The following is a 19,432-nucleotide window of genomic DNA, read 5'->3' as shown; positions in this document are numbered from 1 at the left end:
AAGGAAGCTGATGGTAACCCTTCGTTCCACAAATAAAATACGTATTCGGTGATGCAACAAATGAGATGCCATTCGGGCTATCAAAAGTGAGAGTGGTATTACATTCGCTTTTCCCCTCTGCAATCGAACCCTTATTTCTGATACATAAATCGGCTTTTGTGGCAATGACATTAATGACATGTGCACTTGATACATTAAAATTCCTCTGGTTGCTGTACACACGTGGGGCAGACACGTTAATGGCCTGTACTCTTCCCATTCAAATCGAGTACCCTCAGCCCGTGGAAACCCATCCTTGTCATGGGAACATACTTTATTCAAAGGGAAAAGCACCCCCCCTTTGGTTGGCCATCTCAGAGTAAAAAGGAGGGTGTACCAAGCGTTGCATGATCCATTATGTGAAAACGGGAGTGGAATAAGTGGGGTGCCCCCTCTCTTTTGGTGCCCTGGCAACATCCCACACACCCAACAATTTGAGGTATTGGTCATGTTATGTGTGTGGTGAAGAATCTGAATGAAGCTGTTATTTAGACACGTTTGCCTATGACGTTCTTCATGAAAGGGTAATGTAAAATGAAAATGTTCAGACGGAGCCGGGGTAGTCGGCAGCAAATGTTCACGTACGGGCGCCACAAGTTCAACTACCCAGGCTATAACAGCTATCACCACAATAGTCAGAACAAAAAGAAAGGCACCCAATACTTTCTTATCACGTGAAGCCATTATTGCCATAGTTCAGAAATGTTCGTGCAAAGTCTTAAATAGCACAAATTGTTCGCAAAGTCTCAGATACACGTGCGTGTATACCTAAAAAAGAAAAATACGGTGCTGAACTCCGAGGTAGCCGTTGTTTTCTTCTCCGGGCCAAGACGGGTGTCGCTACACTGGCAGAACTGATCCCCCCCCCTTGGAATTCCCGGTTTCCGTTTCACAAACCTGGAGCGGTAACCAACCAGTCTTAAAAATACAAAAAAAAATCTTCTCATCGAGGACGCAGGTTGTAGCGCTCTCGTCCGGCAGCAGCGTGGTCCGGGAAGGCTCCCTCAACTTCGGCCAACGTCACAGCTGGGCTCTTTTCTTTCTCCAAGATCTCTTTGTAGTCGGTCAATACAGCAGGAGTCACCAGATCCGGGGAGACACGGCGACAATGTGTCGAATGCACCCACCGCTTCCTGTTGGTCACTCGTACAGCGGTGCGGGTTGCAAGGAGGACCTGTTCGGGGCCCTTCCACCTGGGCTCCAGACTGCTTGCTCTCTCAAACGAGCGAATCATCACATAGTCACCAGGGCGGAGATCATGGCCCTCTCCAGTAGAGTTGTCAGGGAGCGCTTCTCGAACCTGTTGATGAATAGAGAGCAAATCATTTGTTAATCGTGCCAGATAGTCATTCATCATAACGCAAGGCACATCATGTATTAATCGCGGCTTGGGCACCCCCCAGATATTCATCGGGCGCCCAAACACCACCTAATAGGGCGTAAGGCCAGTTCGTGAGTGGGGTACTGATCTAAGAGAGAGTAGTGCTAGCGGCAAAGCATCAGGCCACTTCAACGATGTAGACGCCACAATTTTGGCCAGTTTAAGCTTCAACGTCGCATTATACCGCTCGACCAGACCTGCTGACTGAGGGTGGAATACAGCGTGGAACTTCTGCTGAATCCCTAACCCCTTCAGTACATATTCCACAATCTTTCCAACAAAATGGGGCCCATTATCGCTCCACAGAAATTTACAAACTCCAAAGCGAGGAAAGAATTCCTTAAGCAACACCTTAGCTGTTGTCAGAGCCGTATTGTCTTTCGTGGGGTAGGCCTCAACCCATTTGCTAAAAGCACATACCACCACTAGGACGTACTTCAGGTTATTGCAGCGCTCGAGTTGGATGTAATCCATTTGGAGTACCTCAAATGGTGCAGAAGGTGGAACGAACCCTCCTTTCGGAGTATGGGTCCCCTTTCCAGGATTGTGCTGTAAACAAACCAGGCAGGTCTGCACTACTCTCTTCGCAGTGTTAGCAATCTCAGGATGTTCCCAAACCCGTGTTAAAAGCCGAGTGATTGCAAGAGCTCCGACATACGCCAGTCCATGTGTCATCTGGACCATCGCCTGCAAGTAAGCTGCAGGCAATTTCCACTTCTCCATGTCCTTGCTTCTCCAACAACCCTCGTCATCTAGTACCCCATCTACTGCCCATGCCGCAAGTTCAGATTCAGTAGCTGATTTTTGAATATCCAGTATTTCTGCCCTAGCATCACTCCATCGTTCAGCCTGTGACTGTATCACGTACATGGGGGAGCTAGTTCGGGACATAGCCGTTTGTCTTGCTATGCTGTCTGCAAAGGCATTTCCTTGGCCCACTTTATCCGTGATCTTTTTATGGGCACTGCACTTCACTATCGCTACTTTCTTTGGGCCAAGCAGCGCATTTAGGAGATCACGCACTAGCTCTCCGTGCATAATGTGCTCTCCATGTGATGTCAAAAACCCACGTTCTCTCCAGAGTAGCCCGAAGTCATGTGCCACTCCGAAGGCATACCGGCTGTCCGTGTATATGTTCACACATAGACCAGTACTCAATTCGCAGGCTCTTGTTAAGGCTATCAGCTCTGCTGCCTGAGCCGATTTTTGTGGTATCCTAGCTGTTTCTACCACTGTCTTAAGTGTCGTGATCGCATAGGCTGCGGAAGTCGTACCATCTGGCAGCCTTACACATGATCCATCAACCCACAGTTCCCCATCCACATCTGGAAGTGGGACATCCTGTAAATCGACACAACCCTTTGTCTGTTCCTCGGTCAGGAAAACACAATCATGATGTTTTTCTTCCTGACCCTCCTCGGCCGGATAGGGCAATAAAGTGGCAGGGTTCAAAGTAGCGCATCTTTTCAGTGTAATAAGTGGCGCCAAGAGTGTCAGCTCATATCCTGTTAGCCGTGCACTCGTAAGGTATTGGGTCTTTGTTTGGTTTAGCAGGGCATCTACTGCGTGAGGAACTAACACCAACAGTTTGTGTGATAACACTATTCCCTCACTCTGTCGTATGGCCACTGCTGTTGCTGCTACCGCTCGAAAACACCCAGGCAACCCTCGCGCTACAGGATCCAGAATGGCAGAGAAGTATGCACATGGTCTCTGCTTATCCCCGTGTAATTGCACTAACACTGACAACGCGCACCCATCATTCTCGTGCACGTACAATGTGAAAAGTTTCGTGTAGTCTGGTGTGCCTAACACGGGTGCGGAACAAAGGGCCTGTCTCAACTGTTCAAAAGCCTTCTGACATTCATCTGTCCATGCTAAGGGCATTGGTGTAGCTTTGGACAATAACGCTAGCAAGGGTTTTATAATGTGTGAAAAACCCATAATCCATTGTCTACAAAAGGACGTCAACCCTATGAAGGCACGTACATCTCTCTGCGTGCAGGGGACTGGTGTGTCTAGAATTGCTTGAATTCGATCAGATGTTAATGCACGCCCCTCCTTAGACAACAGATGACCGAGGTAGGTCACCTGGGGTCTACAATATTGGAGCTTCTTTTTCGAAACCTTATGATTGTTCTGCGCCAAAAAGGAAAGCAACGCAATTGTACTTTCTTCACATTGTGCATAAGTGTCAGCAGCAAGCAGAAGGTCATCCACGTACTGGATGAGAGCAACGCCAGACTGCAATTTAAACGAATCAAGCTGCCTTTTCAAAGCCTGGCTGTAGATGCTAGGGCTTTCAGTATAACCTTGGGGAACACGACAAAATCTATATGATTTATTATTGAGCGTAAAGCCAAACAGGTATCTGCTATCAGGATGAACAGGGATGGAAAAGAACGCATTCTTTAAATCAATGACACTAAACGTGGTGGCCGTTGGTGGAACCAAGGTAAGCAGGGTCGTAATATCGGACACCACCGGGTATTGGGGAATGACAATTTTGTTGATCTCTCGCAAATCAATAATAAAGCGATAGATTTTGCCGTCAGTGTCTCTCTTAAGGATCGGAAGAATAGGACTGTTGCAAACATTATAACGGACCTCCTCCACAACCCCTGCAGAAATCAAATCCTGAACAATGCGTGTCAATGCAATTTCACCCTCTCTCGAGATCTTATATTGTGGCACTCGTGGTAGAGGGGCCCCCTCCTTAACAGTAATGTGTAGTGGTGGAATACGCATCTCTCCCACATCCGTATCTGAGGTCGCCCATAACGTATGCGGTAAAGAGGCCAAAGCTGGAACATCTAAGATGGCGTAAAACCTATAGGGGTCAGGATAATTGTCATTCAGGATAACCCGCACTCCCTCAGGGGCGCAACGTATCGTTGCTCGAAAATATTTAAGCAAGTCAATACCCAGGATATTGTCTGGTGTATGGGGTGATAACAAGAATTGACCAAAACTAAAGTATTTGTCAAGACATAGTGCAAGGGGCTTGGACAATGGGCTGGGGGAGGGTGTGCCATCAAACCCTACACATGTAATCATTTCGCCAGACAGGGGAGCCCTCGGAACCAAGTTTTTCGACAAAGCGCTACGTGTAGCCCCAGTGTCGACAAGAAATTGATCAGTAGAACCCAGAATACCCGCTGTTACATATGGACCCTGCTGATCTACCGGCACTTCAACTGATTCCTTACCCCATCCTACGCAGTCCTATGCATGCACATAATCCTGGTGTTCCACATTCTCTCCCTCCGAAATCTGATATTGATTCCGCCTATCAAACGTATTTCGTTCATCTTGGCCACTGCCCCTCTCCTCAACCCTTCCACGATCACTTCCGCTACCTCTCGCTCCCGTATAACCTCCTCTCGACCTTCCACCTCCTCGACCACGCTGACTACGCTGCTCACGAAGTACCGGACAATCTTCGGCCCAATGCCCAAACTCCTTACAATAAGCGCACTGATCCTCCGCAATGTCCGTACGACCATACGACGTATTTCCTCCACCCCGTCTACCTCTATCATTCCCTCTACCCTGTGTTCCCCGAACCTGCGCCAACATCACCTTCGTTTTCAATTCCTTCGCCTTTTTCTCAACACTTTCTTTAGCCTCCAATTCCTGCCGCTCATAATACTGAGCCATAGTTAACAAGGACGCAGGGGTCGCCGTGGCCCAAGAACTTTCACTCGACTTCAATCGTTTTGCAATCTCCGGTAGGAGATTAGCCACATACTTATCTACAAACAGATGCCGACCCGTATCGTCTGTTAAAGATTGACCACTGTAATCATGGAATGCCTCCTCGAAGCGTGTAAAGAAGTCTGAGACCGTTTCATCGGGTTTCTGTTTGCACGACGTTAGCATAGTCCAATCAATCTTTTTAGAGGGAACAAGCGTCTTTAATTTATTCAAAATAGCCGCCGGAAGATCTAGAATTAACTGACAAGGCTTACATGCCGGTTCCCTATCTAAATCGGCAGCATTTATTTCCTTCCATGTGCCCCCCAGTATCGTTTCATCATTATTTTTACGAATTTGTCTCCACATATCAGGTGGCAGAATTAGCCCAAAAAACAAATCTATATCCACAAGAGTCATCACACAAGACGAAATAGCCCCTTCCACCCCTTCATAAAATGCCGCCTGATTTTTTCGAAGATCAGGTAAAGAGTTTTTCAATGCCATAACATCTGCTCTATTCCAAGGCGTGTATACCCAGTTATATACAAAATACCCTTTCGCATCTTTCGATAATTTATCATCATCTGTACCGTCCCCTTTAGGTGGAACATACAAAGGCGCGGCTTCACGCATAGGCATAACATGCAACTTAGCCTGCCCGTTATTCTCCAATTCGGACTCCTTTTGCCTCCTTTTCCGCTCCTCCCGCAATTTCGTCGTTTCGTCTCGCAGCTGGATCAGTTGCGTGAATAGGTCATCGACATCTGCAAGATCAAATACACCTTTAACCAAATTCTCACGATACACTGACAACGATTTAGGTTCTAACGTGACAGAAAGTTCACGATATGCAGCAACAACTTCATCTGCCAAACTAGATAAAAAATACATCAATTCAAGATCCGACCACGCCTTTTTCTCCGCAAGCAACTGATCCTGAGAAACACACTTCTTATTCACTTTGCGAGCCCAACTACGTAAATGTGCGGACCTCTCCGCAGTAAACCTGAGAGCAGATACCCCCTTCTGTTCCGACTTATCCTGTCCATCGTCCTCCGAATCTGCAGCTGGTGCCGTCGGCGAAACATACGGAGGCGGTGACCGATCTAGCAATGAAAAATCATCAGTCTCATTATTAAGGACAGGATAAAGCGGTCGACGGATAGGAAATTGACCAGTCGTTTGCAATTTACGTTCCCGTTCCTCCCTCTCTTTCTTCTCCTGAGCCTCCTTTTCCTCAAGCTGTAAAGCCTTATCCCGAGCAGCCTTGCGCTGCTCTTTGTCCACCAAGGCAACTTCACGCTTCATTCGCTCACGCACCGCTTTCTCCCACATTCGCACACAATCAAACATATTTTGTCTAGACCTGCGTTGAAACAAACATTGTTCCACAAACTGTACTTTACGTAAATCGAACGACCCATGTAGAGGCCATTGCAATTCAGGATCCGACTTTGTATACTTATGCCATAATTTGCTGTACATTATAGGGGGAAGGCCAAATTTTATATACATCTCACGATTTGGTGTTCCCTCTGGGGGAGCCGGCTGTGCTTCTGCTAACCTAATTGAGGTACCCTCTCCAAGACAGCACATCCCTCGGAGTGTGCTGAAAACAGGCATGTTCGAAAAGTATCACGAAAGCGTGACACCGGACAAAATGGCACTTACAGTACTTCACACGATTGTGCCGCTCAGAGGAAGAAACAAAGTTAGAGAAACATCTCTACATGCCTGCCTATGTGAAGTGCACTACACATATAAGTTCAAAGATCACAAAATCACAATGTTAGCTAACTCAAATCAAAAACATAGATCGTAGGACTTCGGCAAGCGTCCAAGGACTACCTTACCGATCACAAATCATAGAACTTCAGTAAGCGTCCGAAGACTACCTTACCGAACACAAAGCTTACCCAACTTCTCAAACGTCCAGATTCCAACTGCCAAGGTCTTGTAAGCCAAATCAGCCAAACGGCACTGTCTCAGCGATGCAGACACTCGAAAACTCAGTCGGAGACCGGCGCCACCTGGAAGGTCAGATCGGAAGCAAAGGAAGAAACACCGTGGCAGCCAAGACTCGGGTCACTCGTGGCAGCGCGCGTCCATGGCGAGTTTCCAAGCCTTCGTCACGACCTCTCCTTCGGGCATCCGAGTCGCCGATGAGTCCCTTCGTGGTCGCCAATTTGAAGTAAATCAGGGTTCCCAAGGCCTACATGCTCCGAAGATAACCCACTTACATTCAAGAACTGTTGGCACGGAAACTGTAAAAGGCAAAGAACAAGTTTATTAAGACCCCATGGGGTGGTGGTACGCTCAAACAGCACCCTTCGGTAATGCAAGAGGTATCACACCGAACACCGGTGTGACCCCGATTTATATACAGTTTGGGGCAATAAAAGATAGGCGGCACAAGTTAGGATACATTTATGTACATATATGGTCATGTTTTGGAACACTGCCAGCTCATTGGAGGGGGAACAACTCCGCTGGTCAGTTTGGCGCACATTCCTAAAGGCTTACTGGTCAGTTGGGACTGCGCATGTGCAAGCTTGACCAGTACTAAAAATAGCCTGTTGCTGGGCAGACTGAAGTGGTCATTGGAACGGACAACGGACTAAAGGGCATGCCGGCCACGAGGCCGCTTATGATCTAAGATGGCCGCCGCAGTATTCAAGATGGCGTTTTCGTATATAGCCAAGTTAAGGAGGACAACGTGTAGGTTCAGCTAATCGCTAACGCAGCCAGGCCAATTACGACAATTCGTTGCAATAAACAATCCAAATGCCTGACAAACCATTTTCTGGCATCCAAACACAAAGTGTTAAGAAGAGCCTAGGAGTATTAGTGACAATAAGACCTGTTGATGCGCACTTGCCCCAAAGATATTCTGCAATTATCACCGCATGAAGGGAAGTGCGAGAGTGGGTCTTTTTTAGGTTCAGCAGTGTGAGCCAGTCATCTTGAGTGGCATTGGTAATCTCAGGTAAAGAGTCCAAGATGCTTGGATTATTACTGAGAATAGAATTCAGAACATCATCATCAAAAGCTAATCCTACGAAATCAGGCATTGTCAAAAAGGCAAAAACCTGAGCTAAATTAATAAAGTGAGCAAACAGGTTGGGACCCAATCACTTTGGGAACCCTCAATATGACCTGCAACCATAGCTGCTCTGAACAAGAAACAAGAAATTTGAAAAAGAGGGTCTGGGGATAATATTTAATGACTATATGAGCTCCACACCCCTAATCAAATACATAGAATACAGAAAAGGAGCTTATAGGTCAGTTTGCAAAATATGTTGTGTGAGCTCTAGAGGATGGGAATCATCAGACACAGATTATAAGAGTAGCACTGGGCTCAGATAAATCCCATCAGCCCACCACTTTGGCGGAGCATCATCATCTGGGAAAACGTGGAATAAAGTCTGTGTACCCGAGCCAGGATTGAAACAGCCATATGACACTAGACTTTTATCCAGTGGATGGTTTAGCCAAAGTGCTCTTAAACCAATGGTGCTGATGGAGTGCAGTGCAAAGAAAAAGTGATGCTTAAAAATGACTATACGGACAGAAAATATATTTTATTGGGATCCGTCCTGATGTCAAGATTAAAAACAACCTAACAGTGTGAAAAAATCACTGTTACTTAGTAATAGGTGAAAGGTCAACATGTTTCAGCCACAAAAGTGATGTTCACTGGCTTTCGTCAGGACATAAAGAAGAATGTAATGCTACTGCAATATTATATAAAGTGATTATAAACAAATTAATTCCTAAGAAAAAACTATACTTAAGTGGTTCAATAACCACCCTACCAGAACCAAGTGTATATCATGGCGACTGCTAGGTCCGTATGTGGTCTTCTTTCCTGCAGTAATGAAAAAATAAATAAATTAATTTGTCATATTAGTAAAAATAAACACACAACCTCATGAGCAAACAGAGACAGCTTCACAGTTATCTCAAAAGTGAAGAGGCAAAAAATTTGGGTATGTGTTATTATTCATGTGAGGGCACAATAAAGTTGCCCTCCAGGACAACATTTTCCATGACCTGATTGTCTAGATATAACCTTTAAAAGGCGTTTTGATATACTCACCCAGCTTGGTGTGGGAGAAAGCCTCACCTCACCCGGCAACTGCTTGGTGAATAAGGCCCGCTCTGTTTGTGAGTAAGCAGAGGAATACAAATCAAGACACTGGAAATGTATCTCTATATGTGTTACAAACCTAATAAAATATTGAATAGAACTTCATTGTTTACATAATTTTTGACGATCTGCTGAAGAAAGATTGCAGATGAATCAGATGCTGTTGGTGTACTATATTATCTGAGTATATTATATTATCTGAGATAGAAATGCACCAAAGGATTTGTCATTACCACGATGGGTAAACCGATAAATTTAGACATAGTGTAGTAGGTATGTACAGAGACAGGTCTGTTGGAAGATTATTGGGGACTCCACAAACCTTGTATGCATCTGTGCTAAACAACCAGGAAGGTATCCACAGGACCAGGACTATGTCTGGTCTACATAGATCCTTTCATGCTCCGGCATCCTCACTCACCACAACCTTACACCCATCCCAAACTTCCATCCCACCTCCTGACTCTCCCCATCCCTATCCCCATCAAAATTCCCTATTCCCGTGCCTGTCCAAAGCACACTCACACACATGCATGCACTCACTTCAACAGCCCCAAGTGGCACACACGAACAGAAACACCACAAAACATAGAAGCACAGAACACTCACCTGACAGCCACTGCTCTGACCACTAACCTCAGACACCACGCAGGCACCCGCAGACACTTCCACACCCCCTAGCATACGCCAGATACCAAACCTGCGCCCATAGACACATCCAAACCCCCCAGCATTCCCCTAGACACATCCACCACCCCAACATAAAACCAGACACCACACCCACACCCCAAACACATACACCAACCCCAGATACCACACTCATACCTACAGACACATCCACCCCAGTATACCCCGCCACCACATCCACAGACACATCAACACCCCAGCATACCCCAAAATACCACATCTGCACCATCAACCCATCCACAACATAAAGCATACCCAGCACTTCAACATCACACACACTCTAAAACACAAATGCCCATACGCACTCACACATCATACACCTACAAATCACCCCTCATACATACAGAAGAAGCATCAGACTCACAAACACCTGCACAAACAACTCATACATCGGACACCTTCCACTCCCTCTACATACCAACCCCTACTCCCTCCCGAGCACCCTAACCATTTTCCCAGTGACAGCTTGCTATTTGCCCTTGCCCTTAACCTTGTCACAGTCAAACCCCTCCTACCAAAGCCAAAAGTACCTCTTCCACACCCAAACCAATCCCTTCCACATCCCAATCCACCCTCACAAAACTGACCCCCTCATGAGCCTAGAACTACCCCTAAGAAGAAAAGAAAACCCCTCCTAAACCCAAGTCCACCCCTCCCATGTGACATCATGAGGAGCCTGGACTGTCCACTAGATGCCCCTTCCCGGGAAGGTTCCCCTTGAAGTGTTATTTCAGGCAAGCGTGCCACGGGAGAGCAATCCAGAGAATTTGAACTGTACAGATGGGCTGCTGTTTCTTTCGGACTAATTGAGGTATCTCAATTGTGAGAATAAATCACAATTTTGATTTTTCCCAAGTTAGTCCTGGCATTAATTTTGCCTTTGAAATGTTACCAATGTTTCATTGAAAGATGTGTAATGCACATGTTTGTTTAGCATGAAGGTAGGTACTACTGCTTACTTTTTGAACGTCTACTATGTTAAAGGCATTCACTGGTTATCATGGTATGTGATTGTCATTTGAATCTAGGTGCAGCCATTTAGTGGTTGACAGTCACATTAAGGATAGTTAACTGCAGGTGTATTTAATTCAGCTTCTTTATTAATAGGTGTGTTAGGTAAGCCATTGCACCTTGTTATATGATATGACCATTGAAGAAGTATACAATACATGACTTGCTGGAGACAAGGAGAATAGTTACATGGATGATATAGTATAGAATGGTTCATAATTGGGACTGCCATTTTTTTAAAGGTAAAATATGGCTGACGGTTACCCCTTGTGCAGAGGAATTTCTGCATGATCTTACATTGCACTTTGCCCAATGATGTGTGATGCATAGTTTTAATTGTGAATTTGTTGGGGAATTATTTTAAAAACACCTATATGGTGAGTTTCTCCTTTTAGATTTGATATCCCTTTTTGTTGAAGTGTGCATTGTTTGTTGCCAGCTACCACCAAAGTTATGGACACAATAAGCCCGATTTGGATGATGTCGGACAGAGAGCCATCCGGCAGTCTGTTGGAGACTTTACACCCAACATCCAGGATTTCCATCCAACTGCTATATTATAATGGCGGCGGTCAGAGCGAAACCCACTGGGGTATTCCGCTCCTCTTCCAGTGGGCTCACAGAGCCCGTTAGCACAGGAGCAAAATTGTAATCCCTTGAATAACAGTGGGGCCAGCCTCGGTCCGGATTACGATGTTGGTTTCCAACAGCCTTTCCATGTTGGTGTTCCCGACATGGAAAGTATATTGGGAAAGTGACTATGGGGGCACTAGCAGAGCATACATCCCTCCTGGCCCTCCACTATGGGGCCTAGGGGGCACCTATGGTGCACCCCTAAACACACCTGCACCATGTGGCAGGAGCGCCTGGTACTTGCCACATGGTGCAGGGATGTTTAAAAACATTCATTTTTCAATGAAAGTATCTGAAGCAGGACTTTTTTGCTCGCCGCACAAGCTTCCATTCAAAAATGGATGTTTGACCGCCCTAAAGGTATTTGCATCCTAATCCTGCAGTCGGGTGCCCCTGACCTAATGTTGGGCGCTTCCAAACCGTATCTCTGTTGTCCACCCGATATCGTAATGAGCCCCAATGTTGTTGTACAGGTGTGTTACTTTAATGTCAACAGATACATGGCATTTAGTGATGCTATTGGCTATCTCTGTTACACTTGGAGCCAGGGGGACTGTGTACAGAGACGTTTAGAGGCATGGTAAAAGAGGGCCCTAGCTGAGGGAGTCATACTTTCAGGATGCCCCCTGTTTGAGCCCACCCTGTTCTACAGAGAGTTTTGCCATGATGACCTTGAAATACTTATTCAACAGACTGGTCCCATTCACATTTTACACAAACTACTTTATAATGTGAGTGATGCATGAGAGTCTATTACAGAAAATTTGCAGAAAAGGTGTGTTTCCACTTCACGCAACAGCCATACTTACGTTTAATTCATTTTAACTCAGGAACTAGCATGTGGGAAATGAGAGGGTGTTTCAAAGCTCACTTGATGTAATGTTAGTGAGGAGCTGCAGTTGTTTTGCAATATTAAAGACACACATCACTATCCTTGAATATTAGATGTAAACACAATTGGAAGGCTATGCCTGTGCAGTGTCAGTTACCTGGCCAAAGAGGGCATCAAAGAGGTGTATTTAGATCATACTATCAAAGCTGTTCTGAAAAGTGACCCACAAAATAGGTTTGGGCCAAGGCACCCAAACACCTCAATATGCCTTTGCCTGTACATCTGTTAAATGGAAAGGAAATGGAAATGGTGGAGATTGTGACTTACTGTTGGTTGCATTCAGTACGGTGTTGGTTTTGGACGTCATCAAGCAGCATCAGTGGCAGGATGTGCACAATTGGCTCAATGGTGGCACAGGACATATATAACTGAGTTCAGCCTTATATTTGTCCCTTTCCGCTAGCTCAGCTGTGGCAGTTTGACCACCACAGTCACGTTGGGGTGAAGGCACTTCATGGTTGGGCGAGCAGAAAAACTGGCAGTCTGCGGACCAACAGGCACATTGGCCTATCCCACCCGTGATTTTCTGGTGGTGACGTACTCCGGCGGTATTTTGAATTCTATTCATTTATTAAAAAACATTTTGTTTATATGTTTTTGGACATTATTAGTTTCAACTATTTTTTTGCAATATTTTTGTACTTACCATTTTAAGTAAAGGATCACAATATTATGGCAATCTATATTTTTGGCACAACATTTTTGGCAATATTTTTTAACACTTTGGGGTCGATTAGGATGGCGGTGAATCCGCATCCTCCGGGCCGGCAGAAGCAACCGCCGGCCTGGAGGATGCGGATTCACCTCCTTGGTTCGTGAAAACACCACCCGCCACATTACGATGGCGGTGGGATCAGCGGCGCACAGCAGGTCCGTTCGCCACTGATCCGCGGGGTGTGGACCGCAATGTGGTAGCGGTGTCTGCAAGACACCGCCAGCCACATTACGATGGGTGCGGGAACATGCTTTTCCGCAATACCTATGGTACCCCCCTGCACCTGCATGCACAATGCAGCAGGCACCGCAAGGTGCTTGCCGCTTTTTGCATGCAAATACACAGCATGCACTTTTAAGTTTGCGGCGGCTGCTGCTTCAAGCCGCCGCAAACTTAAAAGATCCATCAAAAAGGCACAGGGAACAAAACAAGAAGAGGAAGAATTTAGGAGCAGGTCCTAATTAAAACTATATTGTTCTTTTTAGTGATCTGTTATGTGGGACCCTATAAAGAATACATTAAACAACGATTCACTCTGAAATTAGTTACGGTTTTCCCCTCATTTCATATGGGCTAGATAATGTTCTAGTGTCGCAGCTCAGTGGTAGCGACGCCATAATGTGATATGGAAATAATCATCAACTCCTCAATGTCACATACATGGAGGGGAAGGAAGGGTCCTGTCTGCTATCCCTATGTGGAATGCCTTACCTGGCAGTCGATGAGTGCTGTGAATTGGGGCTGGCGTTTAGAAGGGTTGATTTCAAAGACACCAAGGCAATCGATACTGTGTATAGCATTGAGTGAGTGCTATCCCATTCAGTTGTGTTTATAGAAATTGGTGGACATTGAAAATGTGTGTAGATCTTAGAGGTACCATATTGGAAAGACAAGATGAAACTCCAGCACCTGATGGGATAAGAGAAAGCAGACAGAACATACAAGGATTCACAAGTAAAGCTTTACTAAAGACTGAGGGACAAATTATGAGTTTGATCGTCCGACAACTGCAAGGCTTGTGGGGGCACGATGGTGGTGGTCCAGCCACCGCTGCACTAGTGGTCCAAACGCCATATCACAATTTTGGTGGTCGAACCGCCATTGCATTGCAGCAGTCGCCAGGGCACTGCCATTCACTGGTGGCAGCGCTGCCTCAGTAGTATGCTGGTGGTGCCGCTAGAGGTCTTTACTCCATGAAAAGGCTGGCAATCCTAAAACAAAGGGGGCCCTACAGGGCCCCCTGAAGCCCATTTGCATGGGAATGCATGCAGTGGGGCACAAGTGCCCCCTGTGAGCATGCAACCCTGTTCCTGCACAGCATGGGCCTTATAGGCCATGCAGGACCTTTTTGGGGCATTCCCATTGCGGTGCACATTTTCAGAGGCACCGCCATGGGACCACCAAAAAAAGACCGCCAGACATGAGGAAACATGTAAACTGACGTGCGGTGGGCAAACTGGCTTGGCAGTTCAGAAGCAGGCTGCTGGTGTGGCGGTCCGCTCCCTCCCCACCAAACTCATAATCAGGCCCTGCATATTGAGATGTTATGGGTGCTGGATGAGTAACACTAAGACTTTTCTTTTTTTGCTCCAGGATATTTTATATGTAGATTTATTACAGTGATAGAATCCATGTAATTGCTTGGAACACTGGTGGACATGTTAAAAAATGTTAAGCATAGCTTTCCATTCTGTAATGTTATTAAGGCCCTGGCATCCATCTTGGCTGAAAAAAAAACAGCTCTGTTCATTACGTGGATATATTCTGTATACATCTTAGGCTGGTATGCCTAGGCTTATTTGTTCCAATAGTACCCTCATGATTTGATTTGCTGAGTGGTTTGCAGTTTAGAAATGTTCTACTTTTAGTCTGCACAAAGAGGAGGAGAAAGGGTTTGCTTTGTACCTGCCCCCAACATTTTCTGAGAATATCCTGTATGCATATTTATGTATGTTGGTGTCCCCTGTGTTACAACAGGAATTTTACCTTCCAAGTTCACATTCAATGTCAGATATTCTGAACAAAACCACAGCTCATCAGCCTCTTCCAGAAGGAAGACTCTTTCCATCTATACCAATGTCTAATATGAATTAGAACATTGGAATGTTGGGAGCTCCATTGCAGACAATGGAGTGCTACCTGCTTCTACGGGCCGGTAAAGGCCTGCAGAGCAACATTCCAATGTTCTACAAAGGCTTCTCGAAGCTCTAGGGGATTTATATCCCCTCGAGCTTCGAGAACCCTTTGTTTAATTTGTTAGAACATTCTGCCCTCTAGTGGCAGAATGTTCTAATAGCCCTATAGCCGTTCGTAGCAGGGCTATACTGGCTATTAAAGTCCCGCTGTCTCGTTAAAGGCCCTCGCCTTCGGCTTTAACGATTCAGCAGGCCTTTAATAGCCGGTATAGCCCGCTACGGCGGGCTATAAGGCTATATTGTAGCATCAGCTTGAAATGATATCAATGCACAATTATTTCTCATGTGGCCATGACTCTACCTTCAGATGGTATTGCGGTACTGTCAATCTTTTGATGTCAAAAATGGACTACAACTACCTTTACATCAGCCACATCAAACTTTCAGTTTACTTCTTTTATATTAATGATAATACAATGATTGAACTGCAGATCAGACCTAGGGCCTGAATTAGAACCAGGCCGATGGCTCCTGGGTCCACCATGGGGATGGAGTAAATTACCCCATCCCCATGGTGGAGATTCTGCCCACCTCATTTATAAATGACCGCCAGGTGGTCATTTATAAAGACATTGGCAGAAACCAGCGAAATGTTCCTGTAAAGCATTTTAATGTTGGCTGCAGGCGAGGATGCAGCATTGCAGCAAACACTATTTTTTTTCTTTTCAAAATGAAAATCATGAAACAGGATTTATAAAAAGATAAAAATAAAGCAATGTTCTCGCCATGAGAAGCTTCTCCCATGGTGGGAGAGCATTACTATGGTTTTACTGTACCCTATTGCTAGGCTTTACCTGGTGGTACAGAACAGTAAAAAATGACTACATGCCTACCCATCTAAATGGATTGGGTGGACATGTAAGGCTTTATTTGATGGGCCTTGCTATCCAGGGGCATCAGAGAAGTTTGGCCATGGCAGAGACAGGGTAGTCTCTGCTGTGGCTAAACTTAATGTCCACCTGCAAGAAAATTTGGCAGGTGGACCACTGTATTACCGTGAAGGGAACTCCATCGCCATTGCGAAGTAATATCCTCTCCGCCAATATCTAAATCATGGTCCCTAGAGTAGCTTTACACAATCTTTAATAATTGCAATCACCTATGAACTTTAAATTCACACAACTTGTCAGAAACACTTGAGGGTGTATGTGCCCTCAGGTCATAACACTGGTGCATATTAGAAGTGCACCAATGCCGTTGGGTCAGACGGCACTGTGCCTATGGCAGCCATTTATGTTTTTAAAAACACACCACCAGCTGACCCGGAGCACAGTCCGGAACTGTCAAACAGTGCGCTGTGTGGCCTGCATTGCACTCCTGCTACATTCTCCACTGTGCAATGGTTAACCCCACTGTAATGTTGAAATACGCCGGATGAGGAAGCCGGCTTCTCAGTGGAGTTCCCGGTCCCACCGCAGTTGCAGGCTGGCAGTTGCATCAACAAAGTCATAATCAGGCCCTTAGTGTCAGTCCTTTCCCTATCTCAGTGTCAATGAATGTTACCCTACTTCAGAAAACTCATTTTTCATAAATTTTAATGGATTTGAATCAATGTAACCAGTTTCTTTGATAACACAGTCAACAAACTTTCATCTCATATTGCTCATCTACGTTTTAACATGTTCTCCTTTAACAGGACCTGTTGTGGCTGGAGTGGTTGGCACTAAAATGCCACGCTACTGTCTGTTCGGTGACACTGTGAATACAGCATCAAGAATGGAATCGACAAGCGAAGGTAACGTTAGTGTGTAACAGAAGTGTCACTGACAGAATATTGTGTTAAAAAATATCTCTGTCAAAAACATTGTGTCAAAAACAGAGTTTGCCATAATATCGCAATCCTATACTTATAATGGTTAGTACAAAAATGTCGGCAAAAAATATTGTTGGCACTAATATCATCCAAAAATAGACAACAATATCAACTTTTTAATACAAGTAGAATTTAAAGTAGTAGATTTTAAATATTTTAATATATAATTTTAAGATAATGTGAACTAAATATATTCCACTAATATTTAATACCATATATAAATACATGCTTATATAAAACACATATATATGATTATATAAATACATAGTATATCTTAAGATAGTGTAACATAAATACAAAATATTTATTTGACATTTTTTAATTAATATAATGGGGCATCACTACAAAGACCAGCATGACCTACTTTGCTGACGCCCATGTGGGCGGGACTATGGATTTGAATAAAGTATGCTCTCCGCCTCAACCCTCTTACCTCGTTTGTTTGAGAAGAACCAGTGAACAAGAGCAGCATTTGCTTGAAACGCGTTTGGCAGTCACACTACGAGCTTTGGAAGGCTACCGTGTTGATTCTGCTGGTGGTGGTTGTGTGCATTACCCCTCCAGGAGCGACTTCCTCAGTAGGGCAACATGTGTGTTTTTTTGTATAGCGGCAAGCCAAGCCTCGAGGAGGTCCCGCCACTGCTTTGTGGATCCAGGACGCTTGAAACTTCGAGCGCCATCATGAGTGAAGGGGGCCTAACTAAAGGGTTCTTATTGGCAGGATCACCTGGGGTCTTTTGATTGCTCGTGCCCACTGGGGTTGACATTTAAAGTGAACTCTTCAAGTTGGTTAGCGGTACCCAACCGGGTTTTGGATGGAACTCTGTCTAAGCAATTATGGGGCATCACTACAAAGACCAGCATGCCCTGCTTTGCTGACGCCCATGTGGGCGGGACTATAGACTTGACAAAAGTATGCTCTCCGCCTCAAACCGCTTACCTCGTTTGTTTGAAGAGAGCCAGTGAACAAGAGCAGCATTTGCTTGAAACGCGTTTGGCAGTCACACTACGAGATTTGGAAGGCTGCTGTGTTAATTCTACTGCCGGTGGTTGTGTGCATTACCCCTTCAGGAGCGACTTCCTCAGTAGGGCAACCTGTGTGTTTTTTGTATAGCGGCAAGCCAAGCCGTGAGGAGGTCCTGCCACTGCTTTGTGGATCCAGGACGCTTGAAACTTCGAGCGCCATCAGGATTGAAGGGGGACTCACTACCGGGTTCTTATTGGCAGGATCACCTGGGGCCTTTTCATTGCTCGTGCCCACTGGGGTTGACATTTAAAGTGAACTTTTCAAGTTGGTTAGGGGTACCCAACCGGGTTTTGGATGGAACTTTGTCTTAGCAAGTATGGGGCATAACTACAAAGACCAGCATGCCCTGCTTTGCTGATGCCCATGTGGGCGGGACTATGGACCCAATCACCCCCACACTGCCCCGGGGACTGCCACCCCCGGGGCAAAGTATGTATAATAGCGGGGGACACACAGCCCCCCTGCAGCCCTGGGGACCGCCACCCCCGGGGCTTAAAAGTATAATGATGGTGGGCCTCTAAGGCCCCCCGAGCCCCAGGGACCGACACCCCTGGGGCTTGTTTTAAAAAAAAATCCTGTGTGGGGGGCTTGAAGCCCCCCACACGTCCCGGGGACTGCCATCTCCTGGTGCTTTAAAAATGTAAATTGGGGGGCCCGTAATGGACCCCCCAGCCCCGGGGACCACCACCCCCCGGGGCTTTAAAAAAGGTGGAAGGGGGACCATGCGGCCCCCCTCCTGGAGCCCTTGAGGGCCCTGGGGACCACCACCCCCCAGGGCCAGCTCCTGCAGTGTCCCGGGGTGCCCACCCCGGGACACTGTAGTTTGCTATGGGAAGGCGGTAGCCTCGCGGCTCCCACTCTGCCATAGCAAACTGCTTTGCTTCATTGAAGCGAGAGCAGGGAAACCTGCTCTCGCTTCAATGAAGCAAAACAAATTGCTTTTCCACATGGGGAGCAGCATGTTAGCTGCTCCCCATATGGAAAAGCAATGCCGGCTGCCGCAGGAGGCGGGGAGACGGCGGGACTGTGGGGGGATTGGGGACCCCCCCACGGTCCCCACCGGAGTAGGCCTGCCCCGGGGGATGGGGTCCCCGGGGCTACAAGAGGCCCTGGAGGGGAGCCACGCGGTCCCCTCCCCCCCCAAAATAAATGCTGGCCCCAGGGATGGGGTCTCCGGGACCATAAAT

General features: G+C 46.2%; 1 protein-coding gene across 1 annotated transcript in view; it reads left to right on the top strand.

Moving 5' to 3' along the window:
* The window catches only part of LOC147727408 (atrial natriuretic peptide receptor 2-like), a 592,594-nt gene that overhangs the window by 541,122 nt on the left and 32,040 nt on the right, over positions 1 to 19,432 (top strand). Inside the window, exon 19 of the mRNA XM_086963625.1 lies at positions 17,042 to 17,140. Within this exon, the coding sequence (XP_086819751.1) occupies positions 17,042 to 17,140 (99 nt within the window). The remainder of the gene's footprint in view (positions 1 to 17,041; positions 17,141 to 19,432) is intronic.

The sequence above is a fragment of the Lissotriton vulgaris genome, chromosome 3_1 (genome assembly GCF_964263255.1).
Source record: "Lissotriton vulgaris chromosome 3_1, aLisVul1.2, whole genome shotgun sequence".
NCBI classification, from domain to species: domain Eukaryota; kingdom Metazoa; phylum Chordata; class Amphibia; order Caudata; family Salamandridae; genus Lissotriton; species Lissotriton vulgaris.
This window is presented reverse-complemented; position numbering and strand designations above follow the sequence as displayed.